The sequence below is a fragment of the Vanacampus margaritifer genome, chromosome 10, assembly GCF_051991255.1.
Source record: "Vanacampus margaritifer isolate UIUO_Vmar chromosome 10, RoL_Vmar_1.0, whole genome shotgun sequence".
Lineage (NCBI taxonomy): Eukaryota > Metazoa > Chordata > Actinopteri > Syngnathiformes > Syngnathidae > Vanacampus > Vanacampus margaritifer.
The window spans coordinates 26,741,965-26,765,861 of record NC_135441.1 but is presented as its reverse complement, the minus strand read 5'-3'; the positions used below and the strand labels follow the sequence as shown (position 1 = coordinate 26,765,861).

Sequence of the window (23,897 nt, the reverse complement as noted above, 5' to 3'; positions counted from 1 at the left end):
CTTTTATGTTGGAATTTGTTTTAAGAAAAGTCATCAAACAAAAAGAAGAATATTTAAGTTATATATTGCTGTCAAATGTCAAAACGGCTCAAAATGCAAGACTGTCTAGTTTAAATACGCTCTGAATATTTGAAGACTTGTGTTGAATATGCACAAACTACCTTGTCCCCTTTCTGCTCATTTTGCACTCAAAAATGGAAAACAGCCTCATTGCTCGCACGTGCTGACTGCGTCTGTGCGCTTCCCCCACCCTCACCCCCCCTCCTCCTTGCTGCTCATTGTGCGAGTTGGAGGTGGGATGCTCTCAGGCAGCTCTCGGCAGTCTGCGCCTCGCCTCCAACATGAGGCGCGCACCGCAGCGACTTGGCCTCGCCTCCCTTCACCAGAGCAAGAAGCCGCGTCACTGATAGCTCGACACCCCTCACAGCCTGCCTGCCTCCCGCTTTGATTGTCCTCGCCGTCAACTAGTGAAGAGGAGCGTGCTGCAAACAGGTGTTCGCCGTCAGACGGCGCATGCAGCTGCAGGATGATGCAAAGGAGCTTCATTTGCGGAGAAAAAGGTTGCGGCTGCAGGGAGAAACTCTTTGCAAGGATCCGTTATGGAACACCTTCTAGGAGAAGTCGATTCCTGATTTCTTTATTTTCTAGTTGAACCTGGATTTCGTTTGGCTGCCTGAAGCTGCTTTACAGACATTTCTTTAGCAAGCAGCGAGACCGGCGTCCCCACTTGTGACTTGGACTCGAGACATTTGTCATCTCCCGGCTGCCAAAGTGGCCATGGCCGCAGCCATCGCCAGCTCCCTCATTAGGCAGAAAAGGCAGGCAAGGGAGCGGGAGAAGTCCAACGCCTGCCGCTGTGTCAGCAGCCCCAGTAAGAGCAAAGGAAGCTGCGACAAGCCCAGCCGACTCAACGTCTTCTCCAGGGTCAAACTCTTCGGATCCAAGAAGAGGCGCAGGAGACGGCCAGGTCTGTTGCGTAACGTGATCCTCGACTATCGGCGCAAATGTGAAATGGGATTCGTTGATATGCGCCAGTGAAAAGATGAATCGCTCTGCCAAAGTTGGGAGCAGAATGAGGGGAATCCCGAGTCCCGTCTGAGAAGTCAGTCTTCGCTTCTGAGCCTTAGCAGAGGGACGTATTCAAGTCATGCTTCATTTGTCACAGTCTACAGATTGTAAAATTCCTGCTCAAGTCCTTCATAGGCTGAATGCGGTATCATTATTTTGAAAATAGTTCATTTTTCATTGTGGATGAGTTAAGAAACAAGATTATCGTTCTCAACATAATAGTCGCTTTACACTCACCATATCGAGTGTTTCCCAACTTTTATTGGGCCAAGTTATAAAGTCAATTTATATATTATTAAAAAAAAATCATGGCACACCATCAAAGTTTACAATATATAATGCTAAACCATAATGATACATAGTTTTGAATATGCTCTGTGACGTCAACAGTGGCCCGCTGCCCCGGGCCCACCATGTGACTGTATCAGGCCACCTGAAGTTCACTAATTTCATAACTTGCTTCATGGTGGCCCAAAAAGGTCCATCACCAAATAAGGCTTAAGACCCTGAGAAGTCCGAAATCTGCCAAACAAATGGGGAAATGGTCCAATGAAAATTCCTAAAGGTATGTTTGGCGCTAGGAAGCAAACAAATGTCAAGAAAAGCCTGCTTAAACACCTGAACTTTATTTGAGGTTAATCGGAGTTGCTTGAAATGGTAAAAGGTGTGTTTTTAACATGAGTTTGAATTGACTGATTCATTCTGAAAGACCAGCCACATCGCAGTTATGAGAGGGTGTGCGCACTTCTGCAAACACATTATTTCAGTTTATTTGTACAGGTTATATGTCACATTTATGGTGGAAAAAGTTTTGATTTTGGCCTAATTTTGTAGATCACAAAAAAAGGCATTTGAGCAGGGGTGTGTAGACTTTTTATATGCACTATGTTCAGGTTGTTTTAAAAAGTTGGTCCTCAAAAATGTGACTCCTTGCATTTACATTGAAGAATCCAGTTCCATTTCTGATCTTTTTTGACTGAGACTTAAACCGGAACCACTTTGCGTTCAGTCAACCGCTCCATTAACTTGAAGCTTTACTTGTTTGTGTTCAAGTATGCGGCAAAATTGCTGACTTATCACTCGTTTGTTTTCCCAGCGTGTGAGAAGACCCTCCAGCACAAGTACTTCTTTCATTTGCATCTTAAATAATCTTTCCATTTGCATCCATCACTGGGATAGAATAGCAAGAAAGCTTTTAGTGGAGGTCAAATGTGAGTCTCAGCCAGATGAAAGGGCTGCTTCGCACCTGCACTCGGGGCGGTCACAAAGGAGTGGAGAGCATTTAGCTCTCATCAGACAACGTGCCGATGGAAGACAGTCAGGCGGCTGCTTGCATTTAGCACCGGCACAAATGAAATGTTGTTGCTTTCGTGACTATCAGGGTAAAAATGAGCAGACGTTCCAACAAGTCTCCTCACGTACGCCTCCTGGTGTCCCCACCTCAAACTCAAGCTCCTTCTCGTGCTTCCGCAGAGCCCCAGCTGAAGGGGATCGTGACCAAGCTGTACAGTCGACAGGGTTTCCACCTGCAGCTGCAGGCAGACGGAACCATTGATGGAACCAAGGAAGAGGACAACGGCTACAGTAAGTCTCGGGGGAACACGACGGGAACATGCTGACGATGAGACTGACACTCAAATGACTCCATATTCTGTACTTTCCATTGTTGTTTCCAAGAAAACAACACAAATACAGTCAGTGGCGACTGGTCAGTTGATATTGAGTAAACTGTTCGTCAAGGATTGCGCGAACCTCACGCGATGATCCTGTTGGAAAGTGACTTGCTGCATGTTAGCAACAGCTAACAGTCCAGGCAAACAGACTTCCTGAAGAGTTGCACAAAAAACAGTTGCCAAAAATAATTTTTTTTAAATTGCCCAAATTGGGCCAAATAGAGACTGACCCAACATTTTGGGTTAAATAAATAACCCAAATGGGTCAGTCCCTTTTTGACTCAATTTGAATTAAATAACCCACAAAACTTTGTGGATTAAATAAATAACCTAAAACGTTTACTCGTTGAATTGGATAACCCACAAACAAACCCATTTTATCTGGGTTGTTACTCAACTTATTGGGTTTAGCAACGCAGAGAAATTGGGTTGTTTTGTGGGTTTTTCAATCGACCCAGCTTTTAACCAACGTTGGGTAAGTTGAATAACCCACACACCACCCTAATAGGTTGGGTAACAACCCAGAGAAATTGGGTCGGTTTGTGAGTTATTCCATTTACCCAGTTTAAGGGGTTAAATAAATAACCCAAAAAGTTGGGTCAGTCGTTTTTTGTGTGTGCCAAATTTGGGTTATTTTTGACCCAACGTTTTTTTGGAGTCTTTAAGTTTCTAGATGGATATTGAAGTTTTTACAGTATGACGCGCAAACAATGGAAAAGCGGCGGCCATGGCTCAGGGGTAGACGGTTGTCCAGTAACCAGAAGGTCGGCTGTTCAATCCCCGCTCTACCCAAGTCGTGTGTCGTTGTGTCCTTGGGCAAGGCACTTCACACATATTGTGTCCAGTGCTACTCACACTGGCGTATGAATGGTACGAATTTTTTGTGGTGGTCGGAGGGGCCGTAGGCGCACACTGGCAGCCACGCTTCCGTCAGCCTGCCCCAGGGCAGCTGTGGCTGCTTAAGTAGTTTACTGCCACCAGAAAGTGAATGTGTAAGTGCATGAATAATGTATCCGTTGTAAAGTGTCTTTGAGTGTCTAGAGAAGAGGTATATAAATCTGATGCATTATTATTATTATTATTATTAAAAATGGCTGGAATGAACGCCCATATTTCCCACCCTTAAAACTGCTGGGTCAAAAAATCAACACCAACAAAATTGGTCAAATTTGGTCAAAAATTAGACTGACTCGCTATTTGGGTCAATTTGAAAAAATGTATACAAAACAACCCAGAAAGTTAAGTCAAATTAACCCAAGTAGCAGATTGGTCAAATGATTGACCAGGTTACTTTTGACTCTGTGTATGTTGACGGTGGTCAAGTGCTTGTTCACATTGGTCAGATGTCTCAATGTGTCCCCAACATGGGGCCCCCCACGGAGGACGGGGCCCGTCATACAGCGCAAATCATTATGCTTGATACTTGTGTGCGTATTGTATTGCTGTGGCAAAGTCCTTGTGTGCGGCACGCTGTTGTGTAAACCCATACGTCCCAATCGCCTCCTCCACGCCCACCTGCTTCTTGTTTTCCAATAGACAGTTTAAAGGAGCAGATCAATGGGAAAGCAACAGCGCAGCCACTTGTCTGCTATGGCGATAATGCGGCAACAATGGGCCGCTTCTAATTAGTTGTGCTTTCACACCATGCAGCGCACACTGTTTAATGAAGCTGTCTGATGCATCCACTTTGCCGCTGTGCGATATTGCTCAGGAAAAGATCTGCAATCCACACGGAAATAACACTTTGGCCAATCGTCTGCCTAAATGAAATAACAGCAAAGTTTGACTGAGCAGCGGGAGTCCCGAAAAGACGTCCAATGGCGCCAGCCCACACCTGCGTTTGAAAAACGGACTCTGCGCCAGTTGTGAGGAGCAAATTAAAGAGTGCTGCTTGAATTGGAAGAAGGAGGTAGAGTGAAGCTCTTTGCACGACTCCAAAAATAGCGTTGTTAGGCGCTGGGTGCGCTTGTCTCCATGGTGACGACGAGCGCAGTCCTCTTGGAGCTACTGGTGTCTTGTGATGGTGGGAGAGGACCTACTCAACACACGCACCGACAAGCAAGAACACGGGCCTTGCTATTAAGGCTCTTTTCCCTTAGCGAGAACAAAGTCTGAAAGAGCCCATTAGATCCCAACATAGATCAGCAATTTAGCTAAAAGCAAACAAAAATATTGTGGGGAAGTGGTAATAAAACAGATGTAAAAGTGAAGAAATACGTTTGAATAGAAAATGCGGTAGAGTCCAATTCCGATTCCAATTGATTTGTATGTTTGGAACGCGTGTGGCTTGGTGAGTTTATTGCTCCACCAATTGGAAGTTGATGAAGTATGGAACCCAAGACAATCAATATGTGCCCTCCTGTAGCTCACCCCCTCCACCCCCCCCCCCCCCCCCCGGCAATCTCGTCACACCGACAAAGGTCACGGTGCAGTTCGAGATGGGCACCGGCTCCCCTCCTTCAGGGTTCTCAGGTGTTTTCCAGGAGCCAGGAAGTAATTTGGCTCCCCCCCGTCTTGAGATTGAGCGGACGGCTAATCCATGTGAACTGAAGAGGACTGATTGTGTGCGTGCGCGCGTGTTGCAACATGAGCGGAGTAACCTCAGTGAGGAGGAGGGCATTTATAAAAAGATTCCTCGTTGAGAGATGTTGACGTGATGGGGGAAGAGAAGATGGAAAATGGAAACAAGCTTCCATTCTTATGGCAAGCTCCATTTCTTACACACCAAACTTGGTGAATTGGGGCAAACTCTAGTGATAGACCTTTTTTTTTTTTTTTTTAAGGCAGATACCGTTTATTAGTAGTAAAGGAGACTGATAACTGATATTTCAAGTTGATATTCATTTGCAGTAAAAGAGAAAATATTAGCGTCCCCAATTTTTTTAATATTACTTTTTGTTTTCATTTTAAATATATAAAGAATTGACAGCTTCGTTAAAAAAAAATTCTAAAAACAATTGCAGGGAGATTCCAAGATCAATCAACATGTGTTAAGCTAAATTAAAAACTATGCAAGTAAAAAGTTCCCTTAAGTTTTCTCCTGTAAATAAAATTTTACAAAATTTCAACATAACGTCGGATTGGTGTATCTAAGCTTTAACAAATCCTGTTTTAAACCCTAAAGTTCATTACGTTTGCAAGCATTCACCGCTCAGTGAGATACCAACTTTATCGTCCTTCAGATTCGTAAAAAAGGCAGATGCCGATAATGATCAAAATGCCAAATATCTGCACCGATAATCGGCCTGACCCATAATCGTCATACTGGAACAGTCTAAAAAAAAATGTGTCGTCAATTACTCGGTCCATTTTCCCTGATGAACGAGGATTCACTGAAAGGGTCAATGCCAACCCATGATAACAAACTATTCATTCTCGGATTGAAACGGGTGTGTCCCAATACTTTTGCAGGTCTGCCCTCAATTCCATTTTGCTCCCAATTATGCAATGGTGCTGTGTCGGCGACCATGGCAGCGTTGCCCATCAGGAGCAATCGAGGCTTAGCGTCTTGCTCTTGTCCACTTGGGCGTGCTGACAGGCGGAGCCGGGAGAGTGGAAGGGCCGGGAGACGGCTATCGAACCTCTCGACCCGCCAGGAGTTGACAGTTGACAAGCCCGGTGCAGCTTGTGGGTGTCGGCGCTCTTCAAGTGATAAGGATGAACCCAACGGCCCAGCCAAAAGCTTCGGCAGTGCACTTTGCTCAAAGGCGTCCGAAGACACAGACCATTGTAAGGACACGCTGTGACATGCAGCTCAGCTGATATGAGAAGTAGGAATGGTCATTGGAACACACATTCTTCAGTTCAAACAAAACAATCAATTACATTTAATGGCGACATGTTTTAGCAAATGGGGGAAAAAAAGTGCAAATTAGTTGGGAACCTCGTGCCACTCATTTCCCAGAGGTCCGAGTTGTAGCTACATACCACAATGTTGCGAAAACCACAACATAACATGTACTTCTGATTCAGACTTCTGGTACATGGATCACATTTTTTTTTTACTTCGTGGCACGTAGAACTGTGCATTTCATTGCTTATTTTTCTTTATTATTTTTGCTACTGTTTACATGTTCAAAGTAAACTATTATGCCCATCACTAGTGAGAAAGAAATTATTTTTGACGGTGTAAAATCATGTCGGGAATCATAAAAATATGAATGGGAGTTCCACAGGGTTCTGTTCTAAGACCCATCATGTTAGCCATCAGATTTGAATAAAATGTAGCTGGTCCATTTTTGAATAATTTTCTACTGAATTGCGACAGATGTTTTATTGTTATTATTATTAAACATTTACCCCAATAACAATAGACTGAAAATAGTCATTGAAATTGACTAAATTCATATGTGTTGGTTGCATATTTAGTTAATTCTAGATGTAGATGATCAACATTTTTTCAGTATAGTGAGGAAGAACATATTGTGACATGTTTAATTCCATTTTAATAATTTTAATCCCTAATATTTAGTTACCTTTGTAATTTATTGTGAGAGTGATTTCTTCAGGTTTCCATCGCAATCGCCTTATTTTACATTCTAGATCAAAGATGTTACTTTAGTAACTTTGCAAAGTCGTAACTAAGATATTTTATTTTAGATTTTTGTGTTCGCGGGCATTTTTCGTCCTTTTTCATAGCAAAACCAAATCGAATTCATGGCGGGACTGTTATATCCTAGCATATCAAGCAGAAGCGTTTGGGCCCGCATCCAAAAACGAACCCACAGCAGCAAAGTTTGTTGTTTTGTTGCCTCTTTTCAGCTTGAGGGTTCCCTGCCAGCATTTTATGGAGCGCAGACGCTCTTATACAACACCAGGCCCATATTAATTAGATGTACCTCATTGACCAGCGAGGCTGCTGCCGCTGTCGGCTCTCGCAGTTTCGCACTTTATGCGACGCAGACCTCATACATGATGTGCGTGCGCTTCAGTGTCAAAAATGTGGAAAAGAGGATTTGCAGCCGCTTGTGTTCATTTTGAAGTTTGAACATTTTGCAAATATGTGAACAAGAAATAAATGTGCTTGACACTGTTGATCTTAAGGAACCACTTTTACATTCAGGGTCATAAAGCAGCTTTTAAAGCACGAGTAAGCAATAGTTGTAGTTGTGTTAGCCTCGGGGCTGGGAAGTGTCATTTGATTTTATACTGCTATTGTAAATCCGGATTGACTGCACTGATTGCATGTTTTCTTGAATTAGTTTGATACCTACTTGCCACGGAATTGCAAGAGAAGGTTGTTTTGTTTTTTTATGGGTAAAGACATGCTGGATTGTGACTTATTTTGCAAGGCCCACAGAATATTGTATTCTATTGCTATGAAAACATGGGAACTGCCAAAAGAAATATGAGTCTCTTCTTTCATCAGGAAAAAAAGGATATTTGCATCTGTTTCCGTTTTGTAGCAATTAGCATTTATAGCTAAGTTTGATCATTAGTTACAAACCTGCTGAAAACACTACAGAGCTTGTTGCAACATGGCCCTGGCTGATCTCTTATACTCTGCTGCCATCTGCTGGCCGTTTTTTTTGTAATGACTACCCTTGCTTTAAGCCACCTCTTCATGTCAAAAGCTGCATCAAAGCTTTCTGTATGCTCTTGCATAAAAAAAAATAAAAAAAACGTGTAAATAAGTTTTTGGGAGTGAAGGACAAAGTGTTAAAAGAACATGTTTACATGTTTTGGGGTTTGAATGAGTTAAAAATAATCCGATTACTCGATTGAATATTCGATAGATTAAGTGATTCCAAAGATATTCAATAGTGACGAGCATTAAATGTGATGAGATGTGCCGTATTTACTCTCGGTGTGTGTTTCTTCTCCGCAGCCATGTTCAACCTTATCCCGGTGGGTCTGCGAGTGGTGGCCATCCAGGGGGTGCAGACCAAACTCTACCTGGCCATGAACAGCGAGGGCTACCTGTACACGTCGGTGAGTGCGCGGCCAAACGCGCTCGACTTTGTTTGTGTTGACAAATGTCTGCATCCGTTTGTCATTGGGAGTGAAAACACGTTGCGTTCAAGGACATCTGCTGCTTGGCGTCAAGTGGACTTGCATTCAAACACTTTTACAAACTAACACGCTGAACGTCAGCAAGGACAGATGGACGTTATTGTGCGTCGGTCTGCTAAATGTCGTCTGCCGTTATTAGCGGCCACGCTAATGAGATCAGACGTTTCACGCTCGCACTGCGTTGGCGTTTGCGTCTCGAACTACGCGGCAGCTGCTGTGTTATCATAAACAAATGTTAAGGAGGCTGCACATACATTTGGTTTGACCTGTTATCGCCTATCCAGCCGTCAGCACACTTGCATTAAGAACAAACAAAAAACTGGAACAAATAGAGAATGACTAAGAGCTGTTGAAATCTGTCTTTATCTTCAATTGTGCAAGTGGAACAGGTTTGTCTTCGATTAAACGGGCCCAAGTCATTTTGTAAATACATTTGAGACAAGATCATTACTTTAATATAACGTCCCTCTCGGGTGCAAACCTTGTGTGTCCAAATATGTTCAATTTAGCGTTTTTTCACAAATCGATATCATTGGTCTCTCCCCACATTATTTTTTTACGCTTGGTAACTTTGAAGTGTTCAAAAAATAACTATTAACCCTTTTTGAACTGTCAGAGAATTGTACTCACAAATCTCTAAAATAAGTTTAAAAAAAAGTTAAATATTACTTCTTCTATTACAGTTTACATAGGATGGAAAGTCAGTTTGAGAATTGTACTTTACTTTATTGCACAATACATTAAAAAAAATCAGCACTCAACAAATGCTCCATATTTTAAAAAATAAAATAAAGTTCAAGCTAAACTAAATCAAAGCATTTTCACAATAGTTATATACTATCTTAATTAAAAATAATAAGTGAAAACAAAACAAAAAAGGTGAATATTGTGAAAAATCCATAACAAGACAATTTTGATTGACACATGATTTGTTTTCACGGGCCACATAAAATGATGCTTCGGGCCAGATCTGGCCCCCGGGCCTCAAGTTTGACACCATGCTTTCGGGATTGTCGTTTCTGAAAATAGTGTCTGGCATTTAATGAGTTAATGATCCGTTAGATCAAATCAAGAAATGGAATTTGGACTAAAAAAACAAACAAACCCGTGCATTCTCGTTTGCTGTCAACTCGGTAGCAAGGCGGCCCTTCTTACTTTTAATGAAAAGCCGCCGCGACCTTATGAATAAATCAGTTTCAGGCCACCGAGAAGAGCGTCGGGCGGGCGGGCGGGCCGCGCACCCCCGGGGGCCATGCAGACGAGACACAAACATGCACTTGACAGACAATCCTGCTAGTCGAATTAGTCAAGATTGTTGTGCACGACTAAAGGTCTCACTTGGCAGCGTCAAACTTTGATTGAAACAAAACAAGTCCGGCAAAGCCGGCTTTGTTTTGATTCTATTTCCAGGAAATGGTTGCCTTCAGGGCTTCCACGCTCCTGACCTTCTCACTCTTACGTGGAAATGAATTTATACACGGCCGCCCATCCGTCTGTCCGCCCGTCCGTCCGTCCGTCCGTCCGTCCGTCCGTCCTAGTTGAATTTGGCTCCTAGCAGTCCTTGGATTGGCGTGACTTGAATTTCCAAGTTCCATGTTGTACAATTCGAGGCAAGGTAGTGCAAAGCGCCTGCGAGCTGATGACGGGACAGCATTTTTATTAACATCTTTACGATCGTGAGCAAACGCTTGACAAATTAGCACACCTGTGGGGAAAATATCATAATTGCTATAGACGACACAATCGCGGCCCCCTCCCACACATTTAGACGCTGTATTTATATCTCGGCGCTCCAGGAGTCGGCGGCTCCCGGTGAGTGAGATTCGATCATGTGTGCTGAGTGTGTCCATAAAACAACATGTGCAGCATAATGTAAGATTCATGAGAGAAAAATCGATATCGCAAGCAGTGATGTGAAAGATTGTTTTTTGTTTCATTTGTTTTACTATGGAGTCGTTTAACCAATGATGTTAAATGCAGTGGCGCCTTGAGATACAAGCTGTCAAGAACAGAACTTGCTTTGAGATGGAGAGAAAGCAGAAAGGGTAGACGGAGCGTGAAAGCACGATAGCGGGATTGAGCAGAAGGGGGAGGGTCGAGGGAGGAATGAGCACAACAGCAGCTTCATGAACAACAGTCGTTTTTTTTAACATTTACTTTCTTTTTAAATGTTTATTTTCAATGCACTTTTAGACAGAAAATGTTTTTATGCTTGACCTTCCCGCATTCGCCATCCGTACTGTTTATTTCAAACTCCATAAATACAACATACTTCATTCCAAAACATGCATGATTGTGCTTGAGCAGTCTGGCCTTGTTTTCCCATCTTGTTAAATATGTACTTTGCGCACACGCACGCCTTTTCAACCATGCAACGTTCATTACCTTCGGTAAATAACCACTCGCTGTCACGTTCCACTCTACTGAGCTGTGTCATTTATGCCTGTGTTGGCTTGAATGTGGATGTTTTTTTTTTTTTTTTTAATTCTTTCTAATCTACTACATTACAGACAGGGAATTGGAAAATCTGATTTAGCAAGCTTTAATCTTTCATTGTTTGTCTCGAATGGCACACAGCGCCGATTCCAATGGCGCGATGGGTGTCATTTTCTCCTGGATTTGCACACGGGGCGTCGCTCGCCATCGATTTGGCTCCTGTTGCGAAAGATCAGCCAAGCAGCCGATATCTCCTCCGAGGAGATCAAATCCATTATGCAAGAATTTCTTCTGCTGCTGATTGGATCAGGAAAACATTACTGGCCAGTGATTATTCCCCAGAAGGCAACATAACGCGGCGTCCGAATGGATTATAATTGATAGCGTTTTCTTGACAGGAGCGCAGCATCCACTTAACAGTCGTCTGCTAAAATGCTAATTGCGTGTTAGAGCAGCGCTGGCAATGCAAAAGGAACAGAAAGTGATACCGTCATTGACTTGGAGTGAGTCATACTGTAAGTCTACGTTGGTGCGCCTGCAGTGTCCAAAAAAAAAAAAAAGCGTGTTGGAGAAATGCCGCTGGGTGTTGATGACAACAAGCGAGTGCGGAGGGAGAAAATAAGCTGCTGCAGCCACCAATGAGATGCTAACAAGTAGGGCACAAAAGGCGGGAAGTTTTAACACTTTGCCTTTCACGAATTCACCTATCTAGTTATTTATTTATTTATATTTTGCTTTGGAAGTTATCGCTAGATATTTGCGAGAAAAATAATTGAATAGTTGGGGATTGTAATTTGTGTTTATATTTAAAGTTTAAACTAATGCACACAATTATAAAAGCAATGGATCTTTGAACACGATACGTATATACTGCCACCATGTGGCCAAAATGTGCACCATAGGAGCAGGACAATGTCCATTGAATTGAAGCAAAAACTGTTCATTTTCTATACATTCCTTTTAGTTATGGAAAAACAGTTTTTGTTTTTATGGTTTTAAAAAGAAGTACAGTATTATTTATTGCTATTTTTCTCATTATGAAACAATGTTGTTGTTTTTTTTTTAATTAAGGGATGCTGAAATAGATTAAGGACATTCAATTGGGAAATATTTGAAATATGACCATGATCATGAAACAAATGAAACTCTTATCTTAAGGCATCACTAACATTGTGCTTTTTTCTTTTTTTGAACACAGCACATTTACATGATCAAGTGATTGTTGATTTCAATTCAGCAGCATTTCATCATTTTGCTGCAGCCCTGCCAGATTTTTTTATTTAAGCATCTCATTGGTGTAATGGGCTCATTAAAAGTCCATTTCAACAAAGCAGACAAACTTGAGAGGGAGGCAAAGTACTTGGCTGATATTGTTACTATGGATATACTGTCCTGTCCTCCTTTTAAATAATGTGTCCTCGCTCCATCTGGCACGGATCTATGTGAGATCTTCTTTTTTTTTTTCTCCGCTGGCAGACGGGTTTGACTGAACAAAAGAGAGGAAAGCGATTCTGCTGGCTTACGTTCAAAAGAAATTCAATGTTTCTGTCTATCGTGGTGCATCTCAGAATAGAAACGGGGATCCCCCGCCATTTTGGCCCCTCCTCGTGTCAGTCAGAGCAAGTGTGTTGTCACCCTTCGAGCCGGTCCAATAGGACGCAACTCGCCAGCAGCCCGCCTTGGCATCGACCAGGCCTGGATATGGATCTGTTTATCAGGAGGCGCCTTTTTTTTTTTTTTTTTTTGGGCCACGCCGAATGGAAGCAGCCAAATCCACATAAGCTAATTACGCGCGGTAGAGCTGCACTGCTGGCTCGAGAGCTCCGCAGCCTTTCGCTGCGTTTCCGACCTCCGCTCGCGCGTGACCGAGATGGACGATGCCGAACATTTCAAGAGCGGCAGAATTTTGAATGGGGATGAGAAAGGAGACAGTCTGGGCTTTTGAGGAAGATCGCGTTAATGACTGGGAATTTAGCGTCAGTCGACAACACAAGAAATGCATTGACTGATGCTAACAAGAAAAAACATGTCATCAAGATGTCATTAGCAATTGTCAGCTATCTAGTGACCAAATATTTTAGAATGTAAACCCTGAAAGTACTTGATCTATTTCCCTTTCTGTCATAGCAATGGAATTATAAATACAGTGGAATCTCTATTTACAAATGTAATTTGTTCCATCGCTCTGCTCACCAATCGAAAAAAACATTCACAAACAATGTTTCCTATTAACCCTTTAATGCCAAATGTATCATATTAAAATACAAGACATTTTGAGCCTTCTATTTCATGACGCATGCATTGCACTGATAATCCATTAGTGGGCAGTATCACACAGTTGACGGCTTTACCAGCAATTTATTAACTTATAAACTTATTAACAGTGGCAAATGTTCTTTCTGATTTTTGGAAATACAAACATGTTTGATCTTCTGTTTATTATTATGTTTTGACAGTTATAAATGTATGGATTTAAATTGTGCTTTGTGACAGGATGTATCAAATATGGCACAAATCAAAAGTCATACGTGGAAGTTGATTTTCTAAAAAAAAAGAAAGAACGTTTTTTGTTTGTTCAAAAGGACCAACAAATAAAAATAATTATAAATAAATATCAAATCAAATACTCTATTTACAAAGAATCAGAATTTTCTCTCATATATTTCATGGTTCAGACGTTATAGAGTTAAAATGAATGCAAATGAGATGAATCAGTTCCAGCTCCACAACAGTTTCATTAAATTTTAATTTTTATTGTTTGGTGGTTAAAAATAAACACTGTGCAGTATAAAAATAAATGAAAACACACTTTATTATAAAGGCATAACATTGTGTGTTTGCGAGCAAACAGTCCAAAGGTGTCAAAGTCTGCTCATCGAGGGCCGGAGCCCTGCCTGGTTTTGAAGTTTCCCTCCTTCAACACGCCTGATCCAATAATCAGGATCATTATTAGGCTCCTGCAGCGCTTGTTGATGAGCTGATTGAACTCGCCCATTCACACGTTTATTGTACATTTGATTTTCCGCAAAATGGTTGCGTCCCGGTTTTTTCAATTTTGAAATCTGGTCACCCTAATGCAAAGCAATCCGTCCTTAAACCTCAAAATGCAAAGTGACAGTAGACGACTTGATCCTTTTTTGCTTCGCTCCTCTCAGAGATCTCGGAGGCGGCAGTACGATGGCGGTGTTGTTAATACGCCCTCCTTAGTGCCACTTTTATACTCGCCGTGCTTGTAAATCGCGAAGCGGCCTGCTTTGGGGAGTGCGATGCCGCTTGTGCTTGGCAACGCTCACGCAGTGAAAGCATCAGTCAAACAAAAACAAAAAAGAAATGTTGAGTTTTGTTGCTGCAAGGTACTCCAGGAGCTGGATTTTGGCGGGCGCCATACTGCGCAAATGTGTTTCTCCTCCCAAGAGTGCACGCTAAAACCAGATTAAACAAGTCAGAGAAGTGTATTGTTTGTTTTGTGCTTTGCAAGGCGTGAAACCAACCTGGGAAAAAAAACAATCTTTCTACTGTATTTCTGTCTCTCGCTTCTTGTTACAAATCATTTTATTTGCTTCGTTGTGTAATCACAATTTAAAGTACCACCGATTGTCACACACACACCTAAGTGCGGCAAAATTCTTTCTCCGCATTTTGACCCATCCCCCGAGGGAGCGGTGAGCAGCAGCAGGAGCCGCGCTCGGGAATCATTTGGTGATCACAATTTGTCTTTTCCCCAAACTTGGTTCTTTTTAAGTTTTTTTCTCATCCTCAGGCAGACGCGTGGTTTCTTAGCAAAAAGCAAAAAGCCCAAAAAATAAATCATTTCTTTAAACAGAAGTTTAGATTGAGATTCTTTTTTTAGATTTAGGGGCAATCTCGGGCCCTTAACCAACTGCTGATGTTTTCCAAAGGGTACGTACGCCCTCGTCTTTGGCTCCCAGGGAGAAAACACATTTACAGGATTGTGATTTTTCCGCTAATTCGCGGAATTCCGCTTTTTTTATCCCCCCCCCCCCCCAAAAAAAAAAAATCTGATTTTTTTTTTTTTTTTTTAGTAGTTCATTGTGTATGCACATGACTCCGACAGATAACATCTTCTGCTATAACAAAGACATTTGTGGTATGCTCTAATATGAGTTACTTTTCATTTGGTCATGATACAATTATTTGTTCATGAAATTTGAACTCTTCAACATTATTTATGTGTTAACTTAGTAATCACATGAGTTAGATATGATGATATTCTCAGTGATAGTTTTTAAAAGCAAAGGCAGTCCAATGTTTTTGAATGTGACTGATTTTGAGTTGACTAAAACTACCATTTTAGATGGGATAGTTCAATATACATTGAAAATTTATGCTGTTGTTTTGTCTATTTCTTTGTCATGTGAGTGCATTGAAAGTACTTAAAAACACGGAAAACCCATGAGCTCCGGGGGGCGCAGCCCCCCTTGTCCCCCCACCAGGGCACTGCCCTGGATCTAGCTGGGTGCCAGCGGCCCCCAGACCCCCGGCTAAATTTTCAGATCATTTCACTTGTCAAATCACATCCCTGCATTTAGAATTTTGTATTTGGGGAAAAGTTTTGTCCTCATTCCAAGAAGAATATTATCTAAAGCAATAACAGCACTCGGATACATTTGAAGACTTACATATGAAAAGGAATGTTTGGTTTTAAACGGCGACATGGAAATGTCGAATGAAGATAAACGATCCTATCCTGCAAAATGTAAAATTCGGTGAGCCTGAATCATAATGAGGCAGCCATGCATAATTAACAGGAGCAAAATAAGAATGTGGTCATTATCTCGACTGCATGTTTTATGAATGCTCATCTGTATGTGTCATTTGTGTTATCTGCGCTGCAACGTGCTTTTCCCCCGCAGTAAATGCAATGAATATCGACGCTGGTTGAATGCAAATGCGTTCGTGCATTGTGCCACGTTGCGCAATTCAACGTGTACTCCCCATTGATTGCTTTTCGCTTGTTTGTGCTTATACGGGCTGTTAAATTGCGCCGCTTTCCCCCCCCCCCCCCCCTCCAGGAACACTTCACGCCGGAATGCAAATTCAAGGAGTCGGTGTTTGAGAACTACTACGTGACGTACTCCTCCATGATCTACCGCCAGCAGCAGTCGGGCCGGGGCTGGTACCTCGGTCTGAACAAGGAGGGAGAAATCATGAAGGGCAACCACGTCAAGAAGAACAAGCCGGCGGCCCACTTCCTTCCAAAACCTCTAAAAGGTGACAAAATCCTCTTGGCTGAGCAACGTCGGCATTTTTTCTTGATACATTTAGTTGTTGTTTCAACGCCAAATTGTAAGACTTTTGGGCCATTTTGAAGATTCTACAGTAGGGAATGTATTGGTTGATTTTTTTAGAACTGGGGGGTCATAAATCAACCAGTAAGTCATCAATCAAACACAAGCGAGCACTTGACTTGTTCTATGGCTGTTTTGAGGCGCAAACGATTTTGTGATGCTGCCGGTTCTGGTCCATCTCTTGCGGTCGGCCTCCCATTGGGAAGCCGTGCGCCCCCCCCCCCCCCTCCAGATGGCTGTAATAGCTTTTCGCTTTCATTTAACCGGCCATCCAGAGGGTCTCAAATACACTTAAGGATCAACGGCCACGGCATGATTGCCTCGCTTTATGCTGGGGGAGGTCGACGTGAGCAAAAGGCACACACGGAGGTGAGATGAAGGCGTGGAAGCGGCGGGAGACACATTTGCCGCAAAATGCGAAATTTGCAGGAAAACAATCTCGTCTTATCTTCGCCAGAACAAGCTAATGTTTATTTCCGGCTGTGTAATACAAATATACTTGGTATTAGTTTGTGCTTGTTTTCGCCATTAAGCTTTTCACAAAGAGAAATTGTTGCAGGAGCTGAAAAAGATTCCGTGGCCAGGCTGTATCAGGGCACCAATAAAGTTGCCCTCGAGCGCTTGCCATCTTCCGCCTCCAAATGAGATTCAATGCTGGAGCTGCATCAAAGGAAGAAAGCGCATCAGATAATTCGGTTAACAATGTGTTTATTATTGTCATTTAAAATGGTACATAGCGGGATATTTAGAGCTGTTTTGCCCCATCATTAGTTGGCTTTCCATCCACCCATTTTTATTCAAATTTTCAAGAAATGCAAAAATAAAACTGAATCGAAACGCTAGAAATTTGAAAAAGGGCTTAAAATTTGCTTGGCGGGGCTGGATGAAGCGTATGGAAAAAAAGGAAAATTCAAATTTTGTCACACGTACGTTTGTAGTCCCAAAGCAATGGCGGACAATATAGTAAGGTATGTTTTGAGGGAACGATGAAACAGAAATCTTTTTGGAAGTAATTAAAGAAGCGAATATGAATGTAATTTTCGATGGAAAACAGCAAAGGAACGCTTTTTGTTTACCAACAATTACAAACGCAAATTCATACGACGTCATCGCACGGCGTAGTCGCTTCCTGGTCTTCTTCTGCTTTGAAATTACTGGTGGATCACATTTCTACGGTGTATAGCGCCACCTACAGCGGTGGAGTCCCCGCTCAATATTTGCAAAAGAAGAACAGTTGGAAACGGGCAGAAGTCGCAAGTCCGTTTTGAGCATTTTCAGTAAATTCGCTTAAAAAAATTGGAAACAACTTGTATGGCTAACGAGACGTGCCGCCATCAACATTTTTCTCCCGGTGCAACGCATACATTGCGACGTGTTCACACAATGTTGTCGGGATCGCTGCTCTCACCCAAAAATGCTGGGCTAAGTGAAGTGTGCCGAGGATCCGTCGTCTCTTCCCGCCGTGTCCTCCCTCCGGGACGAACTTCAAATTCCAGGCAGCTGACAACATCCTGAAAGCAAACACTGCGGACGTTCGATGTGCAGCGATTTTTTTGTCTCCAAGATGGCTGCCGGGATGCAAATTGGGGCGAATGTTGCCCGCACAGCAGCGGCAGCGCACATGCAAGTGCTGAATTTGTAATGGCGAGCTGTGAATACAGGATTTGTTTTTAAGTGCAGCGCCAACTTGATCTGTTGTGACGTCTTGATTCAGCACTTTGCAGCCGGCGGGCAGCAGCTCGTTCGCGCACGAGCCTTTATGAGCTCCGTCGCTCTGCTTTTGACACAAGATTCCATGTATGAATCATAAGAACTTGTTTTCATGAGAATTTGATATATTTTTTTAAAAATGTTTCAAAAAAGCAACTGTTCGATTATCCTTTAACTTCTTTCAGTGGGCACATGTGACATATGTTGCCAGCACACTGTCTCGGGTGATGGTTCGACCAAGGACTTAGTTTGGGGTTAGGGTTCGATTTTAGATTAGGGTCAGGAACCGGGGTTCCAAATGCTGGAAGTCGGGTTGTGTTTAGAGAAGTGAAATGAATGGTTTGCCATGAAGGGCGACGTGGTCGTCTTGAGGTTCGAGAGTGAACACTCCTCATATCACACTTCCCACAATGCCTACCGCCAGGGTGCAAGTCCCCCAGCGCCACACAGGGGGACGGTGCATGGTCCCCCTGGCCAAGCCCGGGACACGGCACACCCGAAGAAGGCGTTAGGATTTGACTTAGAGTTGGCATTGGTGTTTGGGTTATTTTTTTGTTAGGCTTTTAGTCTGGGTCAGGATGTTGGTTCAGGTTATGGTTTTGATTTTGGTTCTGGTAGGGTTAGTGTTTATCATCAAACCACATAAAATGACCTGCTGTCGCTCCAGCAAGCGTTATCAAGATGCGGACGCGGGAGAATGTTGGTCACATTGCTTGGGTTTCCTTAAGAAAAAGTCTTCAAGTTTTCACTTCCTCACCGAAATGAGTCCACACCGGAGATTTGAAGGACTCAAGACGGGTATAAGCGCTGATGTCGCCAGAGGTTTGTTTCTTACGGAACCTTCTCGCGTGAACACGAGGATTCCGGGTGACAAAGCGCTCTGCCGGTAATTCAGGACTCAGAACCGCAGTCGTATACGGAACTTTGGTTCGGTGTTTTTCCTGTTGGCTGACGGAGGCGGATCTTAAAGAACTGAATATCCCCTTTTGCGGATGCGCAGTTCAAGTTATGCGTACCCAAATCGTCACGTCACCTGTGACCCCAGGATGACTTTAGACAGGTATAAGCGCCCGTGCCGCCAGAATCTTCTCGAGGATTCCGAACGTCAGGACGCTCTGGTGGTCATTCAGGACTCATAGAACCGTACTTATATGTGCGACTTCAATCTATTTCATCCATTTCATGGATTTCATGATTGCCGGAGGTGGCGCTTAAAGCAATGCAAGTTCCCTTTTGTGGATGCGCAGTTCAAGTTATGCGTACCCAAATCGTCACGTCACCTGTGACCCCTGGATAACCCGAGCTGGGTAGAAGTTCCACCTAATCTTCTCGCGTGAACATGAGGATTGTGAGAGACGGGACGCTCTGGAGGTCATCCAGGTTCTCGTAGAACCGCGGTTATAGACGTAACTTTCAAACTATTTCATCCCTGCTGACCGCCAAAGACGAAATTTAAAGCCCTTTTGTACATTCGCAGTTCGTTATGCAAACTCTAGACAAAAAGGAGTTCCCGTCTCAGCAGAGGTTCGTTTCCTAACATCCTTCTAATGTGAACACGAGGAATCCGAATGACAGAATTCTCTGGTGGTCAGTCGAGACTCATAGAAGCGTAACTTTTGTTTTCCCGAGTATCGCCAAATTCCTTTTCCCTTTCCTCTGTCCCGTTTCTTACTTCCTGTTCCCGTGACAACGCACCGTCGCGATTCCTCCTCGAACGGTTTCCTGACCGGCCGTCTTCTCCTCCTTTCCGCAGTGGCGATGTACCGAGAGCCGTCCCTCCACGACCTCACGGAATTCTCCCGCTCCGGCAGCGGCACGCCCACCAAGAGTCGGAGCGCCTCGGCGATGCTGAACGGCGGCGGCGGCGGCGGCGGCAAAGCTGTGAGCCAGAACGAGTCGACGTAGCCCCGCCCCCCCACCCCCGCCGGACTCCACCTTGAAAACCTTACCTCCAGCAGAGCGCCAGTCCAAGCAGACCTTCTCTCGTTTCCGCGCTTCAGCACGTGCTGCAACGTAACACACACAAACACCGTCAGTAACTCCAAGAAAAACACACGCACACACACGCGCTTCGAGGCATTTCTCACGCTTTCCGACACTTTCACAACAGCATTGATAGCAAGACGTCATCGACCGTTCGCAACACAAATCTCGTCACTTTGGGGCTAATTTCTGATCGCTTTCCTCGCCTCTTAGCTCATCTGTTTTTGTTCTTATTTTCCGGTGCACAAAAACATTTCTGAGCTCACGTCGACGACAAGCGCTCGTGCGTCAGTCAGACGCGGCGAGCGGCCATTCGGGGACGAGCGGGCGCGTGCGTCGGGTGTTCCCGTACAAGCCCCGATCGGTGTCTCATCCTCGCTTCTGTGAATACAAAGCCTATAAACTCCCTGGCCCCGGGCCCGACCCGACCCGGTACCGCCGGCCAGACCGTAGCTCTCCTTGCGTCCTCGTGCACATGCCGGGAGACGGACGGAGCGGCGAAGCGAGCCGGCGCTGGCTCAGCGGACCCGCCGTGAGGTCCCGGCGTGGAGGCGCTTAACCTTTTTGTTTCCTTTTTGAGAGACGCCGCAGCTGCCCTTCTTTCTGCTAATTTCACAATTAGCCAAGAACTTTTTGTTGGTTTTACTGACCCGTTTTTGTTTGTCACCTCTTGTCGTCCCGCCCTCGCCATCGTTCAGTTTTCTGGTCGCGCCGTTGAAAGGATTCCAGCAAACCAAAGACTGAATTGAAGGAGTGTCCCTTTAAGCCGACGAAGCCAGTATGAAGGCAAAGCTGGAATCCCCCCCCCCCCCCATACCCCCCTCCCCCCTCCCTTCCTTTTTTTTTCTGGACTAGTGCAAACATGGCAAGAAGAAATGATGATGTCAGTCAAACTGTAGTGTTTGATGCTTTTTGAGAGGATCCGCTCGACAGCCGAGGTACGAAAAGACGAATCGGTGTGTCCGTCCCCCCCCCCCCTCGTTCCCTTCTTGTTCCGTCACCGAGTCTGTGTCTCGTCTTCGTGGTTTGTTTTCCTCCGTGCTCGTGTCATGACGCCACCCGCTCATCCTTTTTGGTCAACGTCTTCTGACTTCCCAGGATGCTCGTTATATGTTTGAGTAACTTGTTGTGGTGATGATATTTTCTATATTTAAAACAAACAAAACAAAAAAGAATACTGTGGACTTTTAGGTGGCTTAACATTTTATAGGGATGTCATATTTGTAAAAGTATATTTCAAGAAAAAAATGGGTGGGGGCGGGGCTTCGTAAATTGACTTCTTCCCTTCTTGCACAGGGCACGTACAAACATAACGATGTACAAAAAAAAAAAGGACCTTTTTTGTGTCCGTTGAAGCTCCACATTTCTTCTTTCTGGTCCCTACTTTTTGCGGGACTTCCTGTTGTGGGTTTCCCTGGAGGCGGATTGTGTATTGGGTGACTCTATCTGTTGCATGGCAGGAGGCGGAGTCAAGGGACGTCCGGTCGCGAGCTGCATGACGTAGGCTGTATGTAATTAACCCGTGTCGGACGATGTGTTCCAAGCGACCAGGATCAACTTAAACAACATTTTGCAGGCAGACGTCCGGGCTGCCTGATGACTTCCAGTTGTTTATTATTTGTTGTATACACAAAACTGCACTGAATAAAAAGTTTATATTAAGATATACTTTTAAAATGTGTCACGGTTTCTTATTTGTTTCCAGTTGCTGACCTTTTAAACGCCGCATGCGTTGCACCTTTCAACTGTGATCGGTGTTCATTCGGAGGGCGATTTGACAAGCTTGGATTGAAACTCGTCATGAAAATAATTTTATTGTTCAGTTTGAAGGACTTGGGATTGTTCAACTTTTCTTTTTCTTTTTTGAGTCGCCGCTGATAATCGAGTTGATTTTGACTCATTGGTGATGTCGTTTATTGTTTTCAGTTGTCAACTGGGTGTGTGCAAAACAAATTCGCTCAGGCTCCACCCCCTTTGCTTGTTCATCCAATCACATTCAAACGCCCTCGTGACCTTGCAGACAGAACTGGTAGAGGCGGTTGTTTGGGGATTTCGCTAGCTAGCCTAGCATTAGCGGGGTGCCTTTTTCCTCACTTGTACTTTTGCTCTATTGAAGGATTTTGTAGTGATAGTCGATGTCTCTTATAATTTCCTATTACACACTTACACAAAAACAACGGCCTCAGAGGTACTTCGAACTAATTTTGTAAAACAAAAACAAAAAAAAACATCTCAAAGTCATACAGAACTAGCATCATTAGCGTGACGCGTGACATCACACGACAGTTAGCATGAAAGGATCAACTGGACACGCGTGTTGCTTGTTCTTGGGATCCTTGTGACTTTTGCGGGACATTTATTTATTATTGTTTATTATTCCGCAAGAAAACGCATCCTAGCACGAGAAGCGCGTGGGAAGGAAAGAGGAATAAACACTGAAAGTTGACGCATGCTGACTCGAGCGTCACCCGCGCGTTGTCGCTTGCTCCGGCTTTTTATGATGGCAACCGTGTGACCCTGGAAAAGATTATTTGCCCCCCAAGCCAAGACAAAGCCTGACCTTGTGTTGTGTGCTAATAAAAGTAAGCTAACCCTTTTCCAACACATTGCAATAATGTTTCCAAGCAACCGCATTTCTCACTGCCTAATATTATAATGATGACAATTACACGTGAGTGCTACTTGAAAGTCTATTTAAATTTTTTTTTTAAAAAAACGGAGACGGGCGATTCGTTTCAAGGCGGCAATTTAGGTGACTTGCCATCGCAAAGACGAGGCGGGAAATGTAAGGGAGGTCAGGTTTTGTTAATAAGGTCAGCCGGCTCCGTCTTGTCGCGGTGAGCAGCACTTTGTCTAATTGGGGGTTTTGTTCGTGACGAGCCCCCTCGGGTGGACGGACACTCCAAATGTCAGCCGTGATGAGATGCAAAAAAGGAAGCGGACGGAAAGTGCAGCGGTTCGACTCCAAAAGGCTTTTTGGTACCTTCAAAAAAGACGTTGCATCCGTCTGTTCCCAGCATATTTATATTTAATACGATATTGAAAAGCATTGCAGTTACTTAACGTATGCCGTCAATCAAATGCCGCGACCTGGAAAAATGGACGCGACTTCGTCTAGCTTGTTTGTTTGAGACGTGAAAGCATTTCTTAAAGCCTCCTCTTTAAACTGGGTTCGATCGAACCAGACGATTGGCGAGTCGGTCGCAGGTTTTTGGCATAGGTGAAGACGCACACCTGACTCAAATGTTTCGTGATGTTGACTTGTAGTGGTTGTGATGGTACATCGTGTGATTTCTTCATTATTGTAATCCCTTTTTTACTATATCCAGCAAAAAAATGCGTGTAATATGAATTTACATGTATAAATGGAACGTATGGTGTTCCACAGGGTTCAATTCTAGGACCTCTGCTGTTTAATTTTCGGTTTAATGTTATGTCGTCACAGTTCAGTACGAGATCGTTTCGTATTGGCTGATACTTGACTTATACTTTCTTGTGACTGTTTAATCAGGAACTAAAAATTAGAAAATCAAAGAAGCCATTCATTTAGGTGGAATTGGGACTCAAAAGTCTTTGTTTAAAATGTTCTGTCATTGTTTTTTGGGGGAAAGTCCTTAGTAATTATTTTCAACCACCCAAAAAAAAGTTCTCTTTACAGGGTATTTAAAAAGTAAATTTTGAGATTTTTCAGAGGGTGAAAAGCAAA

The 23,897-nt window shown here is 43.6% G+C and overlaps 1 protein-coding gene across 5 annotated transcripts in view; it reads left to right on the top strand.

Moving 5' to 3' along the window:
- Positions 1-21,859, top strand: part of fgf13a (fibroblast growth factor 13a) — a 96,427-nt gene extending 74,568 nt beyond the window's left edge. For 4 of the 5 annotated variants that reach the window (XM_077578168.1, XM_077578165.1, XM_077578167.1 and 1 more), the window contains 4 exons: positions 2,542-2,652; positions 8,569-8,672; positions 16,223-16,421; positions 19,962-21,859. In XM_077578168.1, the coding sequence (XP_077434294.1) occupies positions 2,542-2,652; positions 8,569-8,672; positions 16,223-16,421; positions 19,962-20,113 (566 nt within the window). In that variant the 3' untranslated portion in view covers positions 20,114-21,859. Of the gene's footprint in view, positions 1-296; positions 968-2,541; positions 2,653-8,568; positions 8,673-16,222; positions 16,422-19,961 lie in introns of those variants that run through there. The other variant, XM_077578166.1, reaches the window with a different exon arrangement.
- The last annotated feature ends 2,038 nt before the right edge of the window (positions 21,860-23,897 follow it).